This window comes from Leptodactylus fuscus, chromosome 2 (assembly GCF_031893055.1).
Source record: "Leptodactylus fuscus isolate aLepFus1 chromosome 2, aLepFus1.hap2, whole genome shotgun sequence".
NCBI classification, from domain to species: Eukaryota; Metazoa; Chordata; class Amphibia; order Anura; family Leptodactylidae; genus Leptodactylus; species Leptodactylus fuscus.
In genome coordinates this window covers 164,368,935-164,390,695 of record NC_134266.1, presented here as the reverse complement: position 1 = coordinate 164,390,695, position 21,761 = coordinate 164,368,935, and the positions used below count along the sequence as shown (strand labels likewise).

Below are 21,761 nucleotides of genomic sequence, written 5' to 3'. Positions count from 1 at the left end.
TTTGCAGACAAGTGGATAACCACCAACCACTTACCTACAAAATCATGCACCCTTGTCAAGTAAGGGAGAAAAAGTGTCTGAACTAGAATTGTGGCATTTGTGCCGGGATTCTAGCTCATTTTACACAGAATTCTGCCACATTTTGACTAGTAAATTTTCCCTGCAGAGTTATGTCATATATACTGTACACAACCATGGAGCAAAAAGAGCACTGGTTTTAGTGGACACAGACTTGCAAAGGAGTTGAATACATTAAACAAAGCTATATGATTTTAGCAAAGACTTTTTTTAAAGTTTTCCCATTTTTTATTATTGTAGTGCATTGGGGCAATAAATATTTAGTTAAAATGATGTACATTAGCCTATTACTCAGAATACTGCTAATACTGTTGTATAATATTTAGGTGACTCAAAGACCCAGCTCACACATGATGAGATGCCTATTTAGAATTAGCTTTGTTCCTAAGGATCCAATTGACTTACTCCGGAGGGATCCTGTTGCCTTTGAGTATTTATATGTTCAGGTAAGAGATAATCTTCATCGAACTACCACTTGTTCCAGATCCTGCATTAACTTTGATAAAGGTTAGTATCAATACTGCATGGTCTATACATTATATATACATTATATATATTATTAGCATAATAACATTGATATATTATTGCATACATTTGATAATTGAAAATAAGGTAAGCTTCTGCACAGAGAGAATATAAGAGCTGCTCTGTTCATATGTCATAGGAATATTATTAATAGTAATACATACAGTAGTATGGCAGTCTATGGTATAAGTGATCTGTTGATCGCAGGTTCTAGTCACCTGTTGGAAGCTAAACAAAATATGAAAATGTCTTTAAAAGTATTAAAAAGACACTACAGGAGGAAAAAAAACCTTCAAACTGGCTGAATCACCATTGTTTCTCCTCTCCAAAAATTTGAAAAAAAAAAAAAGATTGAAAAATGAATAAAAATGGCAGCTTGTCCCCCAAAAAAGAGCTCCTATAGAATTCTGTAGATGAATATATAAAAGTATTTTGAAAAAAAATTTTTTAGAGGTATTAATAGATAAAAATATATTCATTTAGGATTACCATGATTGTACTTGAACCCCAAAAAGGTCCACTGCTAGTAGTGAATTGTATTAATGTGAATCACGCTCCGTAAAGTTTTTATACTGTTTTGTGCTATTTATAACTGGCTAATTGCACTTTTCAACTTTTGTCTGATTATACAAAAGTTAATATCCTATTTTTGTATTGCTGGAATGTCTTGCGCTTTGCTTTCCTGGAGGTGATTGGAACTTAGTGGTTTCTGGGAGAGCTAGTGTTTAGCCAGGAGTAACAGGAGATTGAACAGATCTAGCATTAGCAAAGGGATATTTTAGTTTTTTTTGCAGAGCACCTACAACTCTTTTAGGTAAGATAGTGACATTTAGGGTTAATAGACAGTTCCATGTCACTGGACCGAAGCTTGCAGAACCAAGATCTTATAACCCAGATGTCTATTGAACTGCTGACTAGTGCTGAAACGTAAGTATCCACAGAATGAAATGGCCTTGTATTTCACCAATAGTGGTTGGAAAGTAGAATCAGGACCCAGGGGTCACCCCAGATTGCTACAGTGGCAAATGGTCAGAGGTCTGAGGAAGGGGTGAAGGATCATAGTCACTCCTGTCTGTGTATGTACGGTGCCTTACATGTGGAACCTGCTAGTGTGAGTGAATTGGGGCTCCATATTGCTTTGTAACTGGATAAACAAAGCCATGAGCTGTGGCCGTTTCAACTACAACCCTTTCTCCTGTGGTCATTTGCACTTAACACAAAGGGTATCCAAGGATGGCGATAAAGGTTATGGCAAACTGGGCAATTGCCTGCCTGATTCTCCTGAGCCCAGCCACTTTGATAACACATCATGTGCAACAGGGCACCTTTCGCCCAAGTGAGGTCTTCTTGGGCATCTGGCATCTTTTTCTGGCCATTTCTGGCCTGTATCTGATGTTATCTTATGTGGGACTCACTGGTGTAGTTCTGGGCTGATTCCTGACCTTTCTCAGAATCATCCCTACCTTATGAGGTAACTACTATTTATAAGCAGAGACTATCATTCATAAAAGAGCTATTACTGATAAGGGTGTCATATTATTTATAAGCAGGAACTTTTATTGGTAAGGAGGCACTATAATAACTGATCACTGGGTGCAAAAATCTATTAGGAGGCACAAAAGTGTTCATTTCAATTGTGTGTTGGAAAAAGGAGGTTATTGCTTTCCCAAAACCACCATAAGACGGTGAAATGTAGCAGAGAATGCTTTGGGGGACTCCAGTATGACCCATTCATTACTGTGCCGACTTGAGGCTTATAAGTAAATTTGGAGCCTCAAGTCACTGTGATTAGTGTGGCCACCAACTTAGTCCAACTCCTCACTGCAACATCTCCACCCAGGTTGCTGCAAACTGACCATCAAAATTTAGGTAACATGCAATTATTAGCGTAAGTGAACTTGGTAGAAATTAAACCTGTAAGACAATGGAACCGTTGTCTGTTTTTTTTCCCAATACCACTCCATTCTGAATTTTTCTAACAGGTTTCTAGTACATTGTACAGAATACTAAACAGTGCTATTGCAAAGTAAAATTTGTCACACAGTCCTTATATGGCTGTCGGAATAAAAAAAAAAAGCTATGGCTTTTGGAAAGTGATGATGGATCAAAAACCTTGAGGTTCTGGCAACATCACAACCCCTGTGTAACAAATTACTTGTGAGATCAGGAAAGGGGGTGGGGGGGATCGACTCACAGGGCCGAAAACTACCTCAGATCACATGACATGGCATTCATGATGTCACCAGAACCCCCGAATCCATTGTCAGCAGCATCCCCAGAACCATGTAATACACTATTATATATGCGGGATGTGGTCTTAGTATCTGTTATTACATTACACTCTCCCTTCATAGACATTTCTATATGACACTGATATTTTAGTGACACTTTGCCTGAAATCTTATAATATACTTCATGTAGAATTGTAACAATAATGCTATTTATTATACTTTCGTCTTAGTTAAGTATTTCCACTGTACACCGCTGTATGATAGCGTCTGTCTGGAATTGTGAGCCTAATGCCCCATCTGTTGGTGAATTTCAGAGTTGCAATGACGTTGTTCAAGAAAGATTTGGACCAGAGCTGAAATATGACATTGCACTGAGATTGGCAGCATTACAGATGTACATTGCAACTGTTACCACAAAGCAAACACAAAAAATCTCTCTAAAATATATAGAGTAAGTATTATGACTTATCTGCTTTCGTATCCACAGTACCTTTCATATTGCTCTAAGCATATTATGCAATAAAGCATAAATTCATATTTTTTTCAGCCCACTGCTGGTTTTGGATTCAAAACCTATATGAACAAAACCTGAATTTGTTTTCTTACCTTAAGGATACAATGTAATGAAATGGATTACCTCTCATTGATAACTTCATATAAGACAGAACAATGAGTAAGCCCATCCATTACTATGGATTTGACTATTGAGATGTCTATCATGAATGGCCATACATAGTCACTTCATAGATCCCCTCTGGGTAAAGGTTTATTATTAGTCAACGATAACAATTGTTTGGAAAATCTACTCATCTTAGACATATTCTCTCTACAGAAAGGAATGGGGACTTGAGACTTTCCTTCCGTCTGCCGTTCTACAAAGCATGAAGGAAAAGAACATAAAGAAGGCACTGTCACACCTTGTCAAAGCGAATCAGAACTTGGTTCCCCCGGGCAAAAAGGTAAAATTCACATTTAAGGAAAATAAAATCTGCAACAATTATTAGGATACAGTAATTGCAAAGTGTATGATTCACCGTTCTCTTTTGGTGCAGAAGTAATTGAAGGCATTGATCCGTTCTTCAAGCTTTAGAGTTGGACATTATTAAAGCAACTGAAATATCATGTTCCAAAATAATTGTCTACAAATAGATCAAGGTCACCTATGACATTTTAGCTATTGTTAAATTCTGACAAAAATGAAAAGGCTACGCAAATAAGTCTTCCTTGATGGGAAAAGGAAAAATGTGCCTCAAGCACAATACGGTACCAATTTCTTGGAAATGGAGAAGATACCTACTCACAGACACTTGTTTGAGAATGCTGCCGCTCATCAGCACACAGCAGTGTGGTACTGATAGCACTCTATGAGGGGCCTTTGATGTAGATCATGAGGGGTAGTATGTCTCCTTAAAGAGAGTGTCTTTGTAGGACATCTTTGCAGAGATACTGAATCTTAAAGGCTCTGAATTCAGCGCACTATCGGTTTTCCCGTTCTGTGCCCCCGGTGAAGAGCTATCGGTGCCGATACCGTAGCTCTTCACTGTCAGAAGGGCGTTACTGACAGTCAGTCAGGAATGCCCTTCCTCACAGCAGCGTCTATAGCGTGGAAGCGGTGAGGAACGAGTGGACGTTCTCCTCAAAGTACTATGGACAAGTACTGTGAGGAGAGGGAGGGGGCGTTCCTCATCGCTCTCACAGTACAGCGCTATAGACGCTGCTGTGAGGAAGGGCGTTCCTGACTGACTGTCAGTAACGCCCTTCTGACAGTGAAGAGCTATGATACTGGTACTGATAGCTCTTCACCGGGGGCACAGATCGTGAAATCTAGCGATATATAAAACTGCTTGTGCCCCAGGTGATGAAAGGTCCTCTTTAAATTCACACACTGTTTGCCGTTTTCTGATGTATGAAATCTTCGATGGGCACTTTGTTATAAAACTGTTCCAACATATGCACTGATAGATCACCATAGATGAAGTGTGAATCAAGTCAAAACAGAAAGAAAGAAAGAGAGGTAGGGATAAGGAAGCTGTAAAAAATATATATCTTAAGTACAACAGTACAATTTACCTTTATTAAAATAGATATGTTGCAGCAGGAAATATAATCTTTTTTTATAGAAATATCTTAAAACATTGTAATATTTGAAGGCCTTTGAATACTTTTACTGCTGTATTAACCTTAAGAAAACCATATACTGATGTGTCCTCCCTTTTGTCTTGGATAGACATGTCCAAATATTTGTCACATTATAGTTTTTCAAGCCACTACTATTTAGTGGTATTGTATTACAACCTGATATCCTGTGTCTTCATGTGTGGCATTGATTATTTTGCGAATTGCAGCCTGTCAAGGTTTTTTTTTAGCCCTACAATACTGTATTGATTTCATGAAAAACTAGTCCTTAACCCTTTAAAGACAGAGGGTAGTTTGAATTTTAACTTTTTCCATATTTTCCTTCCCTGCCATCCAATATTCATAACTTTTTTGTTTTTCTGTTGACACAGCTATGTGAGGGCTTATTCTTTGCAAGGCGAGTTGTACTTTTATTTTGGGGTATATATAATATTTTGATAAGCTTTTATTAACCTTTTTTTGAAAGGGGGGAAGGCATGTAAAATAATCCACAATTCTATCATTATTTTTTTGCATTTGGTGTTGACTGCATGAAAAATAACATGGCAACTTTTGTCCGGTGGGTCATTGCGATTAAGGTGATACCATAAATATATTGGCTTTATTATGTTTCACCGTACTTAATAATAAAACATCAGTTTCCTGAGGCCACTCTATTCTGAAGCCTAGAACATTTTGTTACTATTTAGTTGACAGAGATTTGTAAGAGATCTTTATTTGCTGGGCATGTTGTAGTTTTTATTGGCATAAATTTTTGGTATGTATGACTTTTTTTTAGCACTTTTTATTGCTATTTTTTGGGGGAAAGCAAGGTGACGAAAATACATAAATATGCTCATTGCAGTATTTTTTAATGGTGTTCAGTGTAAGGAAATATAAGGCTATTTTTGGATAGTTGTTTGAATATCCACCATGCTTGTTTACTTGATTGAAAGGGTGTTTTTCTTTTTTTTTTTTTTTTTTACTATTCATTATTGATTTAACTTCCATACTTTATTTTTAACTTTTTTTAATTATTTTTTTAAGGGGACTTCAACTGGGATTTGCTGATTTTCAGTGCAATGTCTTGCAATACATTATGTTGTAGTACACCGCACATAGACTCTCCAGGGGTTGGCCCGATACCAATTATATATTCACATCTTATACTAAGACTAGGTCTTCAATGTTTATGTCTCAAAAAAACCTAGTTAAACCTTGGTAGCAGGTTATTATCATATATCTGTAATCCTACCTACTGGGTCCAGCAAACAGTCTGAGAACAATTACTGAGCAATTTTAAGCATAGGACTTGGAGAATTATTTTATGTAGAGCAAACAACAGACTTCACTGTATGTTCTTTTCACAGTGGATCCCCACTGGGATGAACCAAAACTCCAGGGGTCTGAAGTATAGGTGTTAGAGCGTATGGTTGGACACATGCTGAGTTTACACTTGGTCATTTAGGTGTGAACTTATACACTCTAGGTCATATACTTTATACCTTTTTGGACAGCTAAACATTTCAGTAAAATAGGACTTTTAAATGCTTTTTTCATTTTGAATTTATTTTTCTAAAGATTGGCGGTTTACACACTGATTGACATAGCAATATACCATATTACTGCGGACATGCACTTTGACATATAATACTGAGATATGTCCATCCACATTTATCCATTTGAGTATTTCCCATATCAATAGCTCTCCAATGTTCTAAAAAAAAATTATAGCAGTTGTCTGCAGGATTCATACGTTCTTAAAGGGAGTTTATCATTGCAGAAATGCATATGTAAATAAACACATGTTCCAATAGACTTTAGAAAGATTATTCTAGGCATAAGTTTTTATTAATTTCCTTGCAGCCATTTTTTAATAAATTTGTAGTCATTGATATGAAAATGGAGCTCAGGGAGCACAGGGGGCGCCTTGTCAGTTTATCCTAAGAATAGGCCTTCAATATTTATTTCTCAAAAAGCCTAGTTAAACCTTAGTGGCAGGATATTACATTGTGTCTGTAATCCTAAAAGTAATGATTATCAATAGAGATGAGCAAACAGTAAAATATTTGAGATTTGATATTCGTTTCGAGTAGAGCCTCACTATTTGACTAAAGGAGAGTCACCAAGTCCACGAGTAGCAGGAGGAGAGTGTGTAGGAGGCGCGCTGTGCAGTTAAAGTGCACAGACCCCATTATAGTCTATGGGGTCCGTGTGCTTTAACTGCAGAGCGCTTGCAGTTGCGCTGATAAAAAGTAAGCTCTCTCGTAACAGCAAGCTGCAAGCTCTCCCGACTAGCAAAGACGAGCCTGTGGCAAATCAACCCTGGTTCTGCAGCAGGCTCGTCTGTGAGGAGACTGAGTTTAAGGTCGGACCACAATGGAGACTGCTGTGGTCCGATCTTAGACTCCGCCTCCTCACAGACGAGCCTCCGGTAGAACCAGCGTTGATTGGCCGAATGCTGTATACTGGCCAATCAACGCTGGTCAATGCATTCCTATGACAAAAAAGTCAGCTCCCTCGTAACAGCAAGATGCCAGCTCTCCCGACTAGCAAGGACAAGCCTGCTGCAGAACCAGCGTTGATTTGCCGAATGCTATATACTGTATAGCATTCGGCCAATCAACGCTGGTTCTGAATCGAATATTTACTGCGAATAGCTAGTGGTATTCGATCAAGTACAACTATTTCGAATACCGTAGTATTAAATCGAATACCTACTCGATCGAATACTACTAATTACCAACTGAGTCCAGCAAACATCCTATGTATATAATGATACTGTAAATTCCCTTCCTTTCTGCTGTAACAGAAGGTTTGGTTACCTCTACTTCCTATTTTTGACAGTGTGATAACCGGGGATAATACTTGGGCTAACTGGTATTTTGTCTACTTTTGCAGGAAATCTTGTAAAAATAAGATTGATTTAAGCTGAAAAATGTATTTTCTTCTCTTCACAGCTGTCAGCCCTACAAGCCAAAGTACACTATCTGAAGTTTCTTAGTGACTTACGCTTATATGGTGGGCGCGTATTTAAAGCAAAATTGATTGTAAGTGATTTTTTTTATGCAAAAATGAACTCAACTTGTTTAGATTTCTGGGTTGCCTGTAATTGATTATTACTCCAATGAAAAGCTTGTAAATCAATAAATGTGAAATTAATTTTGAAAGCCAGTAAAAGGGTCATCAGTATTTTCTGGGCAATTTCACTTCATCCTCTACAACAAATATACATGGAGATTATGCAATCCAGTGGCACAGCTGCACAAATATAGATGTCACCGCCTTGCTTTAAATTGAAATAGATTCCCTATCCATATTCATTTAATCAACAAATGCATTTATAATCTTTACTACATGGTGCAATTTATTTTTAGCCTTGCTTTGAAAGATTGGGCAGCGAAGAACCAGAACCACTTAACTCTTTCATTTGCTTGTACTTACAGCAGGGAGAAAAACATTCAGATGTGACCTTATTAGTTGGTCCACGATACGGCATCAGCCATGTTATCAACACAAAAACAAATTTGGTTGCCCTGCTTGCGGACTTCAGCCATGTGAATCGGATTGAAATGTATACAGAGGACGATGTAACTGTTAGAGTAGAGCTTCATGTTCTTGATGTGAAGGTAAGTGCAATTTATTCATCTGCTTAGATTTGCTTAAAAAGTTGTAGCTGTAGATAGGGGATGTTGTAGTGTTGTAGTTGCCACTGGAGCAATTTCAGAAGTGAGATCAGAAGAGATCAGATTATGATGCCCTTGGAGAAAACTGGTTCAAGATCTGGTGTTTGATAGGAACAAAATCTTCAAAAGAAGGCATCAGCGTTAATATTATAGTGTAATACAAAAAACTCCGCAAAAAAACTCAACCCACTCACTTGGTTAGAAATGTCTTTGGTCGTTACTATACGTTCCTTCCATGCACAGATATTCCCTCAGAAGTGGAATGTAATTCCAAACAAATGCAAAAAATAAAAAAAACAGTACCAGAAGGAACTTAAAATATTCCTTTTACTTCACAATACAGATGCCAAAAAAATGTATTACATACAAAAGGCTAAGTAGCCGCTTACGCATTTTGAGGCTGTCAGCCTCTTACTCATATCATCAATCAATGCTACGAATAAGAGGCTGACAGACGCAAAATGCGTAAGCGACTACTTATCCTTTTGTACACAATACATTGTTTTAAAGCTTCCATGTTTTGAGGTAAAAATTACATTTTATACATTTTTCCTCCTCGTGAAGGATTTGTTATTTATTACATTTGTTTAATATTTTTAGACCAAGTTCTTTAGGTTACCACAAAATCAAACCTAGTAAAAATCCTATCTAGTCTATGTTGGATTGAGTCTCTTGATGGATTCTAAAAATGTGAGGTTCCTATGGTCTAAGAGTACTGTAATTCTATGTCTAGCTCCCTCTAAAAAAAGATGGCATTCTAGGCAGGCCCATTTTATAGCTAGAAATTCATGACTGCCTATATCATAATTCTTCTCAGCATAAGTATGCACAGGTACAGTCATGTCCAGAGCTCAAGAGCCTAATTAGAATTAATTAGCTAATTGTAGGCACCTGGTGCACTGAGAAGAGACCTTAAATATCCCTCCGAAACTGCTGATTGGTTCAGCATAACAGAGCTATGACAGTTGCAGAAAACTTCATGTGCTGGCATGACAAACGTAAAGGAAAGCAGCGAGTAATATTGCACACTGAAATTCCTAACAGTAGGTTTGTGAAAACATGTCAATTTAGCATCTGGTGTAAAATAATTTAACATGGCTTCAATCTTAAAATAAGGTAGCACTAGTATGACTGACAGGAGATTAAAATAAGAAGTAAAAATTGATACCCTAATTCTTTTTATGATATAGATTTAAAGAAGTGTTGGCATGAGATAATGTGTTTTGATATAAGTTAGAATGTAAAGACAGACCATATTTAACAAAGGTTGTTTTAGCTTTGACAATATCAGAGCAAATACATTATTATACTGTAACTGATTGTTTTGTAATCTAAATTATGTTCTGTATCTTAATATGTTTTCAATTTTACAGCCTATTACACTGCTTATGGAGTCATCTGATGCCATGAATCTTGCCTGCTTAACAGCAGGTTATTACCGACTGTTAGTTGATTCAAGACGGTCAATTTTTAATGTGGCAAATAAAAACACAGCCAATCGAGAGTCAGGTAATATAATTTATAGTGGTTCCGTTATATCTTAAATATACACTGTAATTTCAACAAGCTTTGCATAACTCAATAGTGAAAGTGAATATGTGAAAATTTGTAATATATCTTTTTAGAGATAAATACTTCTTTCTGTATGGATTGGGCTACTTGCTAAACTGTTCACTCTCTCTAAATTCACGGCTAAATCTCTCGAGAGATGAGACAGACTCTCACTCCGCTTACTGAGCAATCAGGTTATGAGCTTCCAATAGAGAGGGGAGAGGGAGGGAGTTGCAGAGTGAGAGAAAGGTAGAGAAAATCATAGAGATGCTACTAAAGAATCTAGTAAGTGTCCTGTCAAACAGTGCTGGATTTACCACTACACTGCTTATTACTACTAGTTAATGTCCCCGTAATGCTACTATTTCTGAGAATTAATAAAAGAAAGGGATATGAAAGTGGTATTTCCTCTTCTCTGTGTACAGTGTATAATAGACATCATAACAGCTGGACTCTAACCATTAGTGCACAGACAACTAAGAATTAGGCCTCTTGCAGATGTAGGCCTCTTGCAGATGACCATAGCTATGATCAGTGAGCTATGCGTGTATTTCACGGATAGTACACTGACCCATTCATTTCTACGGGCTCGTACACAGGACCATGAATTACATGGTGTTGTGTGTCGGCCGACAGTCCAGGCCGCAAAATATAGAATAGGTCCTATTCTTGTCCTATTTTGCGGCCCTTGCTTCTGTGGCTCCTATTCATTTAATGAAAGGGGCCGTGGAAGCACTACCAGTTCACGGGCGGCATACGGGTGACATCCGCGTGTCCCATGTGCACTGCCCATGCCTTTAATTCACAGGCAGTCGGCAGCACATGGTCGTCTGCAACTGGCCTTAAGAGAGAGAACCTCCTAGGGAAAAACTGGGGAATAATGTAATAAACAACTTCCTTATACATATATGTTGTAGTTCAGGCTAAATGTATTTTGTAAACATAATATGATTATTATGTATTATATTTATTGCTGTTTTTCATTTTTTAGGAAATGAAATTCGTACTAAACTAAACTATCATGATTGTGATTGGAATTATTTACCAAAATCAACTATCTTTCCTTATGAAGAAAATCAGGAATCTTCACAAATATTCACAGACTTCAAACAACAAAACATTGAAGTTTCAGAAAGTCCACTATGTCATAAAGAGCATCGGAGTTTGTACATAGAGACTACATTTAATTCAGGAGAACTTGATCAGCAACTAACCAAACAATGTGACCATATAGATTTGGAAAACAGCCTCAGTGTAAGTCAACCAGGATTGCTATCTCTGTCAGGCCTGGAGCATTCTAATACAGCACAAGACTCTCCAAGGAGTGCAAAGGTGTCCTTCATATTTGGTGACCATAACCTAGACTCCATAAACCCACAGACACTTGGCTATGAAAGATTATTGGATGAAAGTCCAGAAATGTTGGATAAACAAAATATAATTTACTTAAATAATGCCAATGACATTAAAGACCTTGACTTGACATCAGATGCTGAAAGCATCCATTTTGCTGCTAATGCTGTTTATGCAAATATATCTGAAAGTAAAATATTTGGCGCCGCTGAAGGAATTGAAGAACCACTTTTACATGATATATGTTATTCTGAAACCACAGATGATGCTGAAGATGAAGATGAGGCCAGTTGTGAAGAGGATATAATAGTGTCAGAGGATACCAGAACAGATATCCTTAACATGTCAGGATCCAGTGATGACATCATAGATTTGACCTCACTTCCACCACCTGAAGGAGATGACAATGAAGATGACTTCTTGTTGCACTCTTTGAACATGGCCATTGCTGCTCCTCCTCCTGGATTTAGAGACAGCTCTGATGAAGAAGACTGTCAGAATCAGTCTATTTCAGCTGTCAGTGTATCTAATGATGACATCCCTGTGTCCCTTATTGATGCGGTACCAACAAGTGCAGATGAGAAATGTGAGGCAATCCTCGAAGAAACTGTGGTTTCAAACCTTCAAGCGATGCAAGAATTGGCTGTGTCAGAAGACAGCCAAGCAGATGACACCTCAGGTTCTTTCACCATTGTGACATTCATTCATTAATGTGCAAATCCCATCATATCATCCCCTTCAGCCATCACATTATTTTTTATGTTTGTGTTACAGTTCATCATAATCAAACCACCTTTTCATTTTATCCATTGGACCTACCATCATTTTTTTTATATACATTTTTGACATTTTATATGAAATACTCATGTTATTTATAAAGGTATGGTTATGATGTAGTACAAACTTTATAGCAAAAATATTCAATCTAGTTTTTTTTTACTATGGTTCTTCTTTCTCTCTAACAGGTGTAACAATATTAAGAGCATATAGTCCTGAGTCGTCTTCAGATTCTGGAAATGAAACTAACTCTTCAGAAATGACAGAGAGTTCAGAACTAGCTTCAGCCCAGAAGCAAACTGAAAATTCAGCACGTGCAATGTTGCCCAACAATGAAGGATACCCAGAGCAGACTGAAATCTCTGTAGATAAGACTCAATCTGGATGTATGTCTATTAAGTCTACGTCAAACTTAGCGAATCGGCAGACTGTGGAACTCCAGTCAAAAGCTGTGCCTTCAAAACAGATACTTCATTCGGATAACATAGAAATGGAGCCAGAAACCATGGAGACAAAATCTGTTACTGAATACTTTAACAAGATGCAAATAGGCTCTTTAGTATATGCTTGTAAAAGGAAAAATAAACCCGAAACAGATACAAAAACACATTTTGATGTAAATGTTACAGTAAAAAAACAACTAGGTAAACGAACAGAAAATGATGGCGAACTAAAAGCAAAGTTCGAAACACTCCCTACAAAAGACTGTCAGCTCCTGAGTAATTTTAACTTGGAAAGAACTGCATTTCGGAAAGACAATCAACGATGGTACAATACCACCGAGAAAGGAGCGATAGAGAAAATGCCAGCAGGTTCAGTGTATGTAAAGACACTGCCAAGACTTTCTGGGGTAGCAAAAATTGAAACTGATGGTAAAGATGACCAAAATATGGAAACCTCTCTTTCCGAGCAAGAGGATATGTTTATTTCCAATGCAGCTTTTATTTCTTCTTCCAAAGAACTTGATGGCTCAGAAGCTGACAGTACGTCTATCGAGCACATTTCTAAATTAGCAGACACGGATCAGAATATAAATCGGATTTGCGAGTACCACATCACCAAGAACATGTCATTTCAGAGTGAAGGCCATTTTTCTCTGCAGAGCTCCCAGTGTTCTTCTGTGGATGCAGGTTGCAGTACTGGTAGCAGTTCATGTGCAACTCCTGTAGAGTCTCCTCTGTGTGCTTCTGATGCTAAACATATTCTCTCCGATGCATCAGCAAAAGGTGGGAGTTACATGAACCCTGATGAAAGACAATCAATTCTTCCAAATCATGGGACAACATATCCTGATCTGCACCAACAAGGTGATGCTGTTTGCCACAGGATGAATGTGCCGGTTGCACATGCAGCACTGAATGCAGACCCATTGTTTGGAACCTTGAGAGAGGGATGTCATCGGATTTCTAAAATTAAAGAAACCACAGGTACATCACTAATTGTTTTACATATTATTTTTATCTTCACACAATCATACCAGTAATTCTATATTTTCACTTGTTACAACCGCTCCTGTAATTCTTACATATTTTACCAAGTCAATTAAAACATGCAAGAGTTCACTGCCATAGCTCTATGCGGCATTTCATATATGAGATGAAAACAATACAGTATATGTAGCCACTAGAGATGAGCGAGTAGTATTCGATCGAGTAGGTATTCGATCGAATACTACGGTATTTGAAATACTCGTACTCGATCGAGTACCACTCGCTATTTGAATGGAAAAGTTCGATGCAGAACCAGCATTGATTGGCCGAATGCTATACAGTCGGCCAATCAATGCTGGTTCTTCTCTTACCTTTAGAAGTCTTCTCCGTGCAGCTTCCCCGTGACGTCTTCCAGCTCTGAATTCACTCTGCCAGGCATCGGGCCTGGGCAGAGCTGACTGCACATGCCCGCTTGTAGTGCGGGCATGCGCAGTCGGCTCTGCCCAGGCCCGATGCCTGGCAGAGTGAATTCAGAGCCGGAAGATGCCGCAGGGACGCTGCACGGAGAAGACTGCTCGGAGGATCCAGCCTGACCCTCACTCGTGGACTTGGTAAGTATAATTTGATCGAACGTTGCCTACCCCTGAAACGAGCATTTTCCGCCCATAGACTATAATAGGGTTAGATATTCGATTTGAGTAGTCGGATATTGAGGGGCTACTCGAAACAAATATCGAATCTCGAACATTTTACTGCTCGCTCATCTCTAGTAGCCACGTTTCCTGTATTGACTTATTACATTGCTTTAGTACTATATGTCTTAAACATTCTGTCGTCATGCCACTTTCATGGTTTTACTAATAATTGGAATAGTTACTGGATTTATGCTTATTTAGGTTTTACAGCAGAGACACTTCATCATAGTAGGAACTACATGGCACATCAGGGTTGGGAAATATTAACTACTAGGAAGAAATAGCCAGTGGAAGAGATACATGTTATGTAGTCATTGCTTGATGCCGCAGATAACGGTGTATGACATGTACCATATATTTGTCTTGATATACAGGGTATTGAAACTCCTACTTAACAGAATCTTGCATGGCTTCTCTATAGACAGTTTACCATTACATAATAACCTAGATTTTTCTTTTGGAATGTTTTATACTGTAACTTTGCACTTATCTATTGTTCTGGAAGACTAAGGCCTCATTCATATTCTGTCTGGGGAAGTTCGCATGAGGACCCCCCGAACAGACTACCAAATGCAACTGCAAGCGGTGTGCCAATGGGGTCCGTGTGCTTGCCACCAAATCTCCGCAGGGAACATGCGGACAGGAAAGGGGTTCACAATCTACTTTCGTGTCCACATGATTCATGCAGGCAACGCGCGGCAAGCACATGGACCCCATTATAGTCTATGGGGTCCGTGTGCTTTTACTGCACAGCACTTTCAATTGTATTCAGTTTTCCATTCAGGGGGTCCCCATGAGAACTCCCTGAACGGAATACCGAACACAGATGTGAACGAAGGGTAAGAACATGTTTGCACTTTGCAAACTGATTTATTTATTGTCTATTTGCTTACTAAATGCAAAATCAAACTTCCTAATTAATTTTCATTAAAAAAATTACCTTACTGTAGCAGTTTTCTGCTATAGCATTGGTGTAACTACTTCATATAGTTGTCTGTTCTATTACATTCAGAATACTAATAATACAATTCATTTATATATCGCCAACATATTCCGCAGCACTTTATAAAATGTAGGGTTCAAGTACAGACAAAAAGATACATTACAGAGTGATAGTAAATTCATACAATGGGACTGAGCAGAAAGAGAATCCTGGCACTCAACAGATAATCATATGCAATTCTTTTATTCAAATAGGAAGTGCAATCCAATATAGTGTGAAACGTTTTTCAGTCCTGTGTGGACCTTCATCAGACCCTAATACAAAACATAACATAAAAATAAATAGACATACAAATATACTGTATAAATAACAAGTGTAGTGTAATAGGTGATTTCTGTACAAAATCTCTATACAAGGACTGCTAATGTTGTGAGCTGAAGTGTAAAAAAAAAGTACACAGGTAGCATCAAACATAAGTAATAAATTAAAAAAAAGATCAGCAACAATGCAAGCTAAATAAAATTACACTAAAGATATTAATACTATTAGTCGGTATGATTCATATATATATATATATATATATATATATATATATATATATATATATATCTGTTTACAGGGGTTGGATTAACATCTTATTATATGATCATCTGAGGTCTTATAGTATTATTTGTAATGTGAATATATCAATGGAGTCAATGAACATCCAACTGGAACATTATAAACGTCATGGATAAACAAAAGAACGATCTCAGATTTCCAATACAGAAAATAGACATTTCCTGGCTGCACTATAGTATATAGATAGAATACTCACCGGATTGCCTAGAGATGCTGCAGGAAGCCGAGCTTTAAGAGTAGGAAGAACAGTAGCACTGTTATCAGGAAGATGCTGCTTGAAGATACACTCACCGGCCACTTTATTAGGTACACCATGCTAGTAACGGGTTGGACCCCCTTTTGCCTTCAGAACTGCCTCAATTCTTCGTGGCATAGATTCAACAAGGTGCTGGAAGCATTCCTCAGAGATTTTGGTCCATATTGACATGATGGCATCACACAGTTGCCGCAGATTTGTCGGCTGCACATCCATGATGCGAATCTCCCATTCCACCACATCCCAAAGATGCTCTATTGGATTGAGATCTGGTGACTGTGGAGGCCATTGGAGTACAGTGAACTCATTGTCATGTTCAAGAAACCATTCTGAGATGATTCCAGCTTTATGACATGGCATTGCATTATCCTGCTGAAAGTAGCCATCAGATGTTGGGTACATTGTGGTCATAAAGGGATGGACATGGTCAGCAACAATACTCAGGTAGGCTTTGGCGTTGCAACGATGCTCAATTGGTACCAAGGGGCCCAAAGAGTGCCAAGAAAATATTCCCCACACCATGACACCACCACCACCAGCCTGAACCGTTGATACAAGGCAGGATGGATCCATGCTTTCATGTTGTTGACGCCAAATTCTGACCCTACCATCCGAATGTCGCAGCAGAAATCGAGACTCATCAGACCAGGCAACGTTTTTCCAATCTTCAATTGTCCAATTTCGATGAGCTTGTGCAAATTGTAGCCTCAGTTTCCTGTTCTTAGATGAAAGGAGTGGCACCCGGTGTGGTCTTCTGCTGCTGTAGCCCATCTGCCTCAAAGTTCGACGTACTGTGCGTTTAGAGATGCTCTTCTGGCTACCTTGGTTGTAACGGGTGGCTATTTGAGTCACTATTGCCTTTCTATCAGCTCGAACCAGTCTGGCCATTCTCCTCTGACCTCTGGCATCAACAACGCATTTCCGCCCACAGAACTGCCCCTCACTGGATGTTTTTTCTTTTTCGGACCATTCTCTGTAAACCCTAGAGATGGTTGTGCGTGAAAATCCCAGTAGATCAGCAGTTTCTGAAATACTCAGACCAGCCCTTCTGGCACCAACAACCATGCCACGTTCAAAGGCACTCAAATCACCTTTCTTCCCCATACTGATGCTCGGTTTGAACTGCAGGAGATTGTCTTGACCATGTCTACATGCCTAAATGCACTGAGTTGCCGCCATGTGATTGGCTGATTAGAAATTAAGTGTTAACGAGCAGTTGGACAGGTGTACCTAATAAAGTGGCCGGTGAGTGTATGTGGAGGAAGGAGCCTTAAAAAGCTGAGTATGCCATGTGTAAAGGTAGTAGAAGGGATATCACAAGTTCACAACTTAAAGATCATTCAGTTCTACAGCTCTGGAAAAAAAAATAAGAGCAGTGCAAAATTTTCAGTTTCTCTTTTATTTGTATATTTTTGAGTAAAATGTACATTGTTCTTTTGTTATATAAACTACTGACAACTTGTCTCCCAAATTCAAAACAAAAAAAAAATTGTATTTATTTGCATCAATTGAGAACTCATCAAAAAACTAAATAAAAAAAAGAAGCAGTTCTGTCAGACCTCAATAATGCAAAGAAAACAAGTTGATATTCATTTAGAAACAACAATACTAATGTTTTACCTCAGGAAGCGTTCAGAAAGCAATATTTAGTGGAATAACCATGATTTTTAATCCCAGCTTTCATGCATCTTGGCATGCTTTCCACCAGTCTGTCACACTGCCTTTGGGTGACCTTATACCACTTCTGGCACAGAAATGTAAGCAATAATAAAGTCATGGTATGCGGCATTCACAAAGGTGCCTTGTACCTGTCTGCCCTGATTCCACCTAAATCCTAGGAAAAACTGCTTGGGGATGGTTTGCCGACGATCAGTTTAAAAATCCATTCATTTGAATGGGTTTTTAAAGCAAACCACTGGTGTCAGTATGCAGCCTGTCCACTGTGAAAACTTTTTTTTGCACGGACACAAAGTCGGACTTGCATTACTTTGTATCTGTGCAAAGAAACCGGTTTCATGGCGGAGAGGCTGCATACAGACACCGGTGGTTTGCGGTAAAAACCCATTCAAATGAATTACTTTTTAAACTGACTGCTGGCCAGCCGTCCACAATCAACTTTTCCTGGGATTTAGATGGAATCTAAAGCAGACAGATACAAGGCACAAGTGTCAACTCTGCATAACTTGTATGTATCTTAGAGTTAGATTTCTGCCCCACTGATAGTTCCAGAATGGGCGTCAAGTATCTTTGTAGATTTTAAGTATTTACTGGTTTACCTCTAAAAAACTCACAAATTTATTTGCAGTAATTCTTATGTATTTTTTCAGAAATGCTTAACAAATGTTTCCGTTTTTCTACTACCCCTAGTGTAGCTTTGACAGAGCCTGCAAAAGGAAGAAGAGATGGCATGCCTGCAGCTACTATTAAACACAATAAAGGTGACCCTATTGCATCATCCAGCATTTGCTCAGAATCAAATGTGCCAACTCAGAACCAAGACTCTCTCCATTTTCACCAAGGGAACCAGGCCAGTGCAGCAGAGATAAGTTCACACCAGTATGACATCATGGGAGGAAGCTTGAAAATGCCACATAATAGAAAGGTACTAAGAAGAAGCAGCAGTGTCATAACAAGGTCCTCAGGCACAGAGGTAATGGACAAGAAAATCTCTTCAATAAGCTTGTGCTTGGATGGGATGGAGACAGGCCCTTCCAGGTCTGAAAAGAAGATTGAGCTTCCATTAGGGAAAAAAATATCCAAAAGTTGTTCCCATAGTTCTGTAAATTCACTCAGTGAGAGTAAAGATAATAAAAGGTCAACTTCAACTGGTTCTATGCAAAAGGTGCAAAAACAGTCTAGGTCGCTGCCTTTGCTGAAGATAGATGCAAGCAACTGGAGATGTCGGGGCCCCTTTAGTTACTGCTTCCAAAACAGGGGGAAGAATGGCGATGATGAAGAATATGAGTTTGAAGAGGTAGACCATGGTAATAATAATGAAAATAAAGAACTATCATGTGTGTATCTACCACAATCACCGGTGGAAGCTCAGAAAGGAGAGTTTTCATTCACACCAAGTGGAAGTAAAGATATGGAATCTCCCAGGGCCAGTAAAGTAGTGACCACAAAACATACTGAAGAGGAACATGTTCCTGGGCAAATCGAATTGAGTATCCAGAACATGGACTTTGATGAGAAGATTACCAGAATAAATGCACTAAAAGAAAAAGTTTATGCAATACCTGATGGGTTTTATGCTGCGCAAAGAGATGCAAATGAGTTACTCTGCCTAATACGATCAACCTTCGCTGGAAAGGGGGAAGATGCAAGCTTAGAGACCTACGAAAAGGAGCTGTCTCAATATAAACAACGACTGTCTGTTGAATCAAGACAGCTGGGAAGTGCCTGCAGGAAGATGGCTGCCACAGACAAGAGCCCAGAAGAAATGCTGTCAGCTATGACCTCAAGTTTTCAAATTCTCTGTTGTTTAACAGAAGCTTGCATGCGATTAGTAAAAGCGGTGAACTCGGAATCACAACAACAAGAAATTGTCGCAAAAATAGATGAGGTGGTATTAAACTACATCTGTTTGTTAAAGGCTGCAGAGTCTACATCTGCAAAGATATTCAGTGATCCCAGTGTTAAACTTATGGCTCGACACTCTAGTACTATGGCTGCCGTTGTAAGCACACTAACCCGTTCTCTTAAAATGCTTTTGAACAAATAAGCTAAGATAGTCACATCATAAACTACCTTAATAAAGCCATACATAAACGTTTTTCTTTACATATGTATAGACCAATGTAAATTGCATTACTCCCTTGTAACCTCCTACCTGACACAACACATCTGTCCTTCCTCCAGACACCATACTGAAAGAATGGCATTACTCATCAGCAAAAACGCTGATGTGATGCGGCCTCTTGTAAAAAATAAGTAGCTGAGAGTCTAATGAAGCTCAATTACTTATCTTGCATTATCTGCAGGCTTACTACATTAGCAGTTAACCCCTGCTGCATCTTCCTCTTTTCCTTCCAGCCCACTCACATTAGAGATAGCAAATGGAATCATAATGTAAATAAACAGTATTTAATATTTTAAATTATAATTTTTAAGCTCTGAAAATGATGAAATATGTTTCAAATCCAAGAAGGTATTATGCGTTACTAGAGAATATATATATATATAATAAATTGATTTTTTTTGTTTATGCTGTGTATGTGTATTCATTTATATTAAATAAGCACTTCTGATTCAATAATATTTGCATAAATCAATAGTACAGGTGATTATAATAAATTTTGTAGTTTATCTTGTCAGAGTAAAATTCTATGTTCTACTCTTCTTTTGTTTTCCTTCCTCCTCTCTCTCTGCTAAACTGACTTTCAGAAAATCTTTGCTATATCCATCTTGAGGCATAACTCAGATTACACATGTCTATAGAAGCCTATGGAGAGGGGGATAGAGTTAACACAAGCAGAAACAGAGGCTTACCCTTAAGCTATATAAATAGGAGCTTTCTATCACAACCAAAGTACTACTCTATATATATCTTGAATGGTCCTAGGACTGAGCAATAAAAAGATAGTTATGAAGCAGATTCTACTTTGCTTACTGTGTGCAAAATATGGCAGGTAGTCCCCATATCCTAGCTCAAAGAGAAGTAAAAACTACAGATGCAGGCTGCCAGAAATTACAAAATATAAGTCATACAATGTCCAGTCTTAGTCCTCATGTACACACATGGAGGTCTTGATCTAGGTATTGATCTTGCAAAAGGTGGCACTGGAGCAAGTTCCCCTTTCCCCGAGGATGATGTTTTTGCATATTCCTTTCCTGGTGTAATTGAGAGTTCATTCTCCCATCAATGATGTCAAGCTGGCCCAGATGCAGAAAAACAGACCCAAATCATGATACTATCACTACTGTGTTTCACAGATGGGTTTTCTTTTCTTCACACATAAAGCTTACCACTTAACCAAAAAACTCTATTTTGATCTAATTTGTCCATAAATTGTTGGTCCAATAGTTCTTCTGGTTTGTCCGGGTGATTTTTTACCAAAACTCAGACGGACAGCAATGTTTGTTCTCTTGACTTTAATTTCACCTTAGATTATATGCTAATCCTAAAGGTTCACATACTTTGGCCATTACAGATATGTGATATAAGAACACTGTTTGCTATAAATATGTGAACAAGTCTAATATTGACTTGTTTGTTTAAGTTATCATTATCTACTTTTAGGACTGGGAAAATCTGATGTAGTTTTAGATCAAATTTATGCAGAAATATAGAAAATTCTGCATGGTTCATAAACTTTCAAGCACCATTGTATGAGCTAAGAAGATGCATTATTGCTGCTGTGGTATTAACAAAGCCAGTGGAAGCCATCAGAAAACAGGGATCCATTGGGATTTTTGAGGTGAGTTTATCATTTTTATCTTAACAAAAAAAGAATGCATCTAACTTATGTCACACTTTTTGTAAGTTTCTATAAACTTC

The 21,761-nt window shown here is 38.2% G+C and overlaps 1 protein-coding gene across 4 annotated transcripts in view; it reads left to right on the top strand.

The window, feature by feature from the left end:
• Window positions 1-20,424, top strand: part of FRMPD4 (FERM and PDZ domain containing 4) — a 461,147-nt gene extending 440,723 nt beyond the window's left edge. For 3 of the 4 annotated variants that reach the window (XM_075265006.1, XM_075265007.1, XM_075265008.1), the window contains 9 exons: window positions 405-524; window positions 3,149-3,285; window positions 3,667-3,793; window positions 7,910-7,999; window positions 8,396-8,578; window positions 10,009-10,144; window positions 11,178-12,218; window positions 12,505-13,743; window positions 18,634-20,424. In XM_075265006.1, the coding sequence (XP_075121107.1) occupies window positions 405-524; window positions 3,149-3,285; window positions 3,667-3,793; window positions 7,910-7,999; window positions 8,396-8,578; window positions 10,009-10,144; window positions 11,178-12,218; window positions 12,505-13,743; window positions 18,634-19,985 (4,425 nt within the window). In that variant the 3' untranslated portion in view covers window positions 19,986-20,424. Of the gene's footprint in view, window positions 1-404; window positions 525-3,148; window positions 3,286-3,666; window positions 3,794-7,909; window positions 8,000-8,395; window positions 8,579-10,008; window positions 10,145-11,177; window positions 12,219-12,504; window positions 13,744-18,628 lie in introns of all 4 variants that reach the window. The other variant, XM_075265009.1, reaches the window with a different exon arrangement.
• Window positions 20,425-21,761: the final 1,337 nt, after the last annotated feature.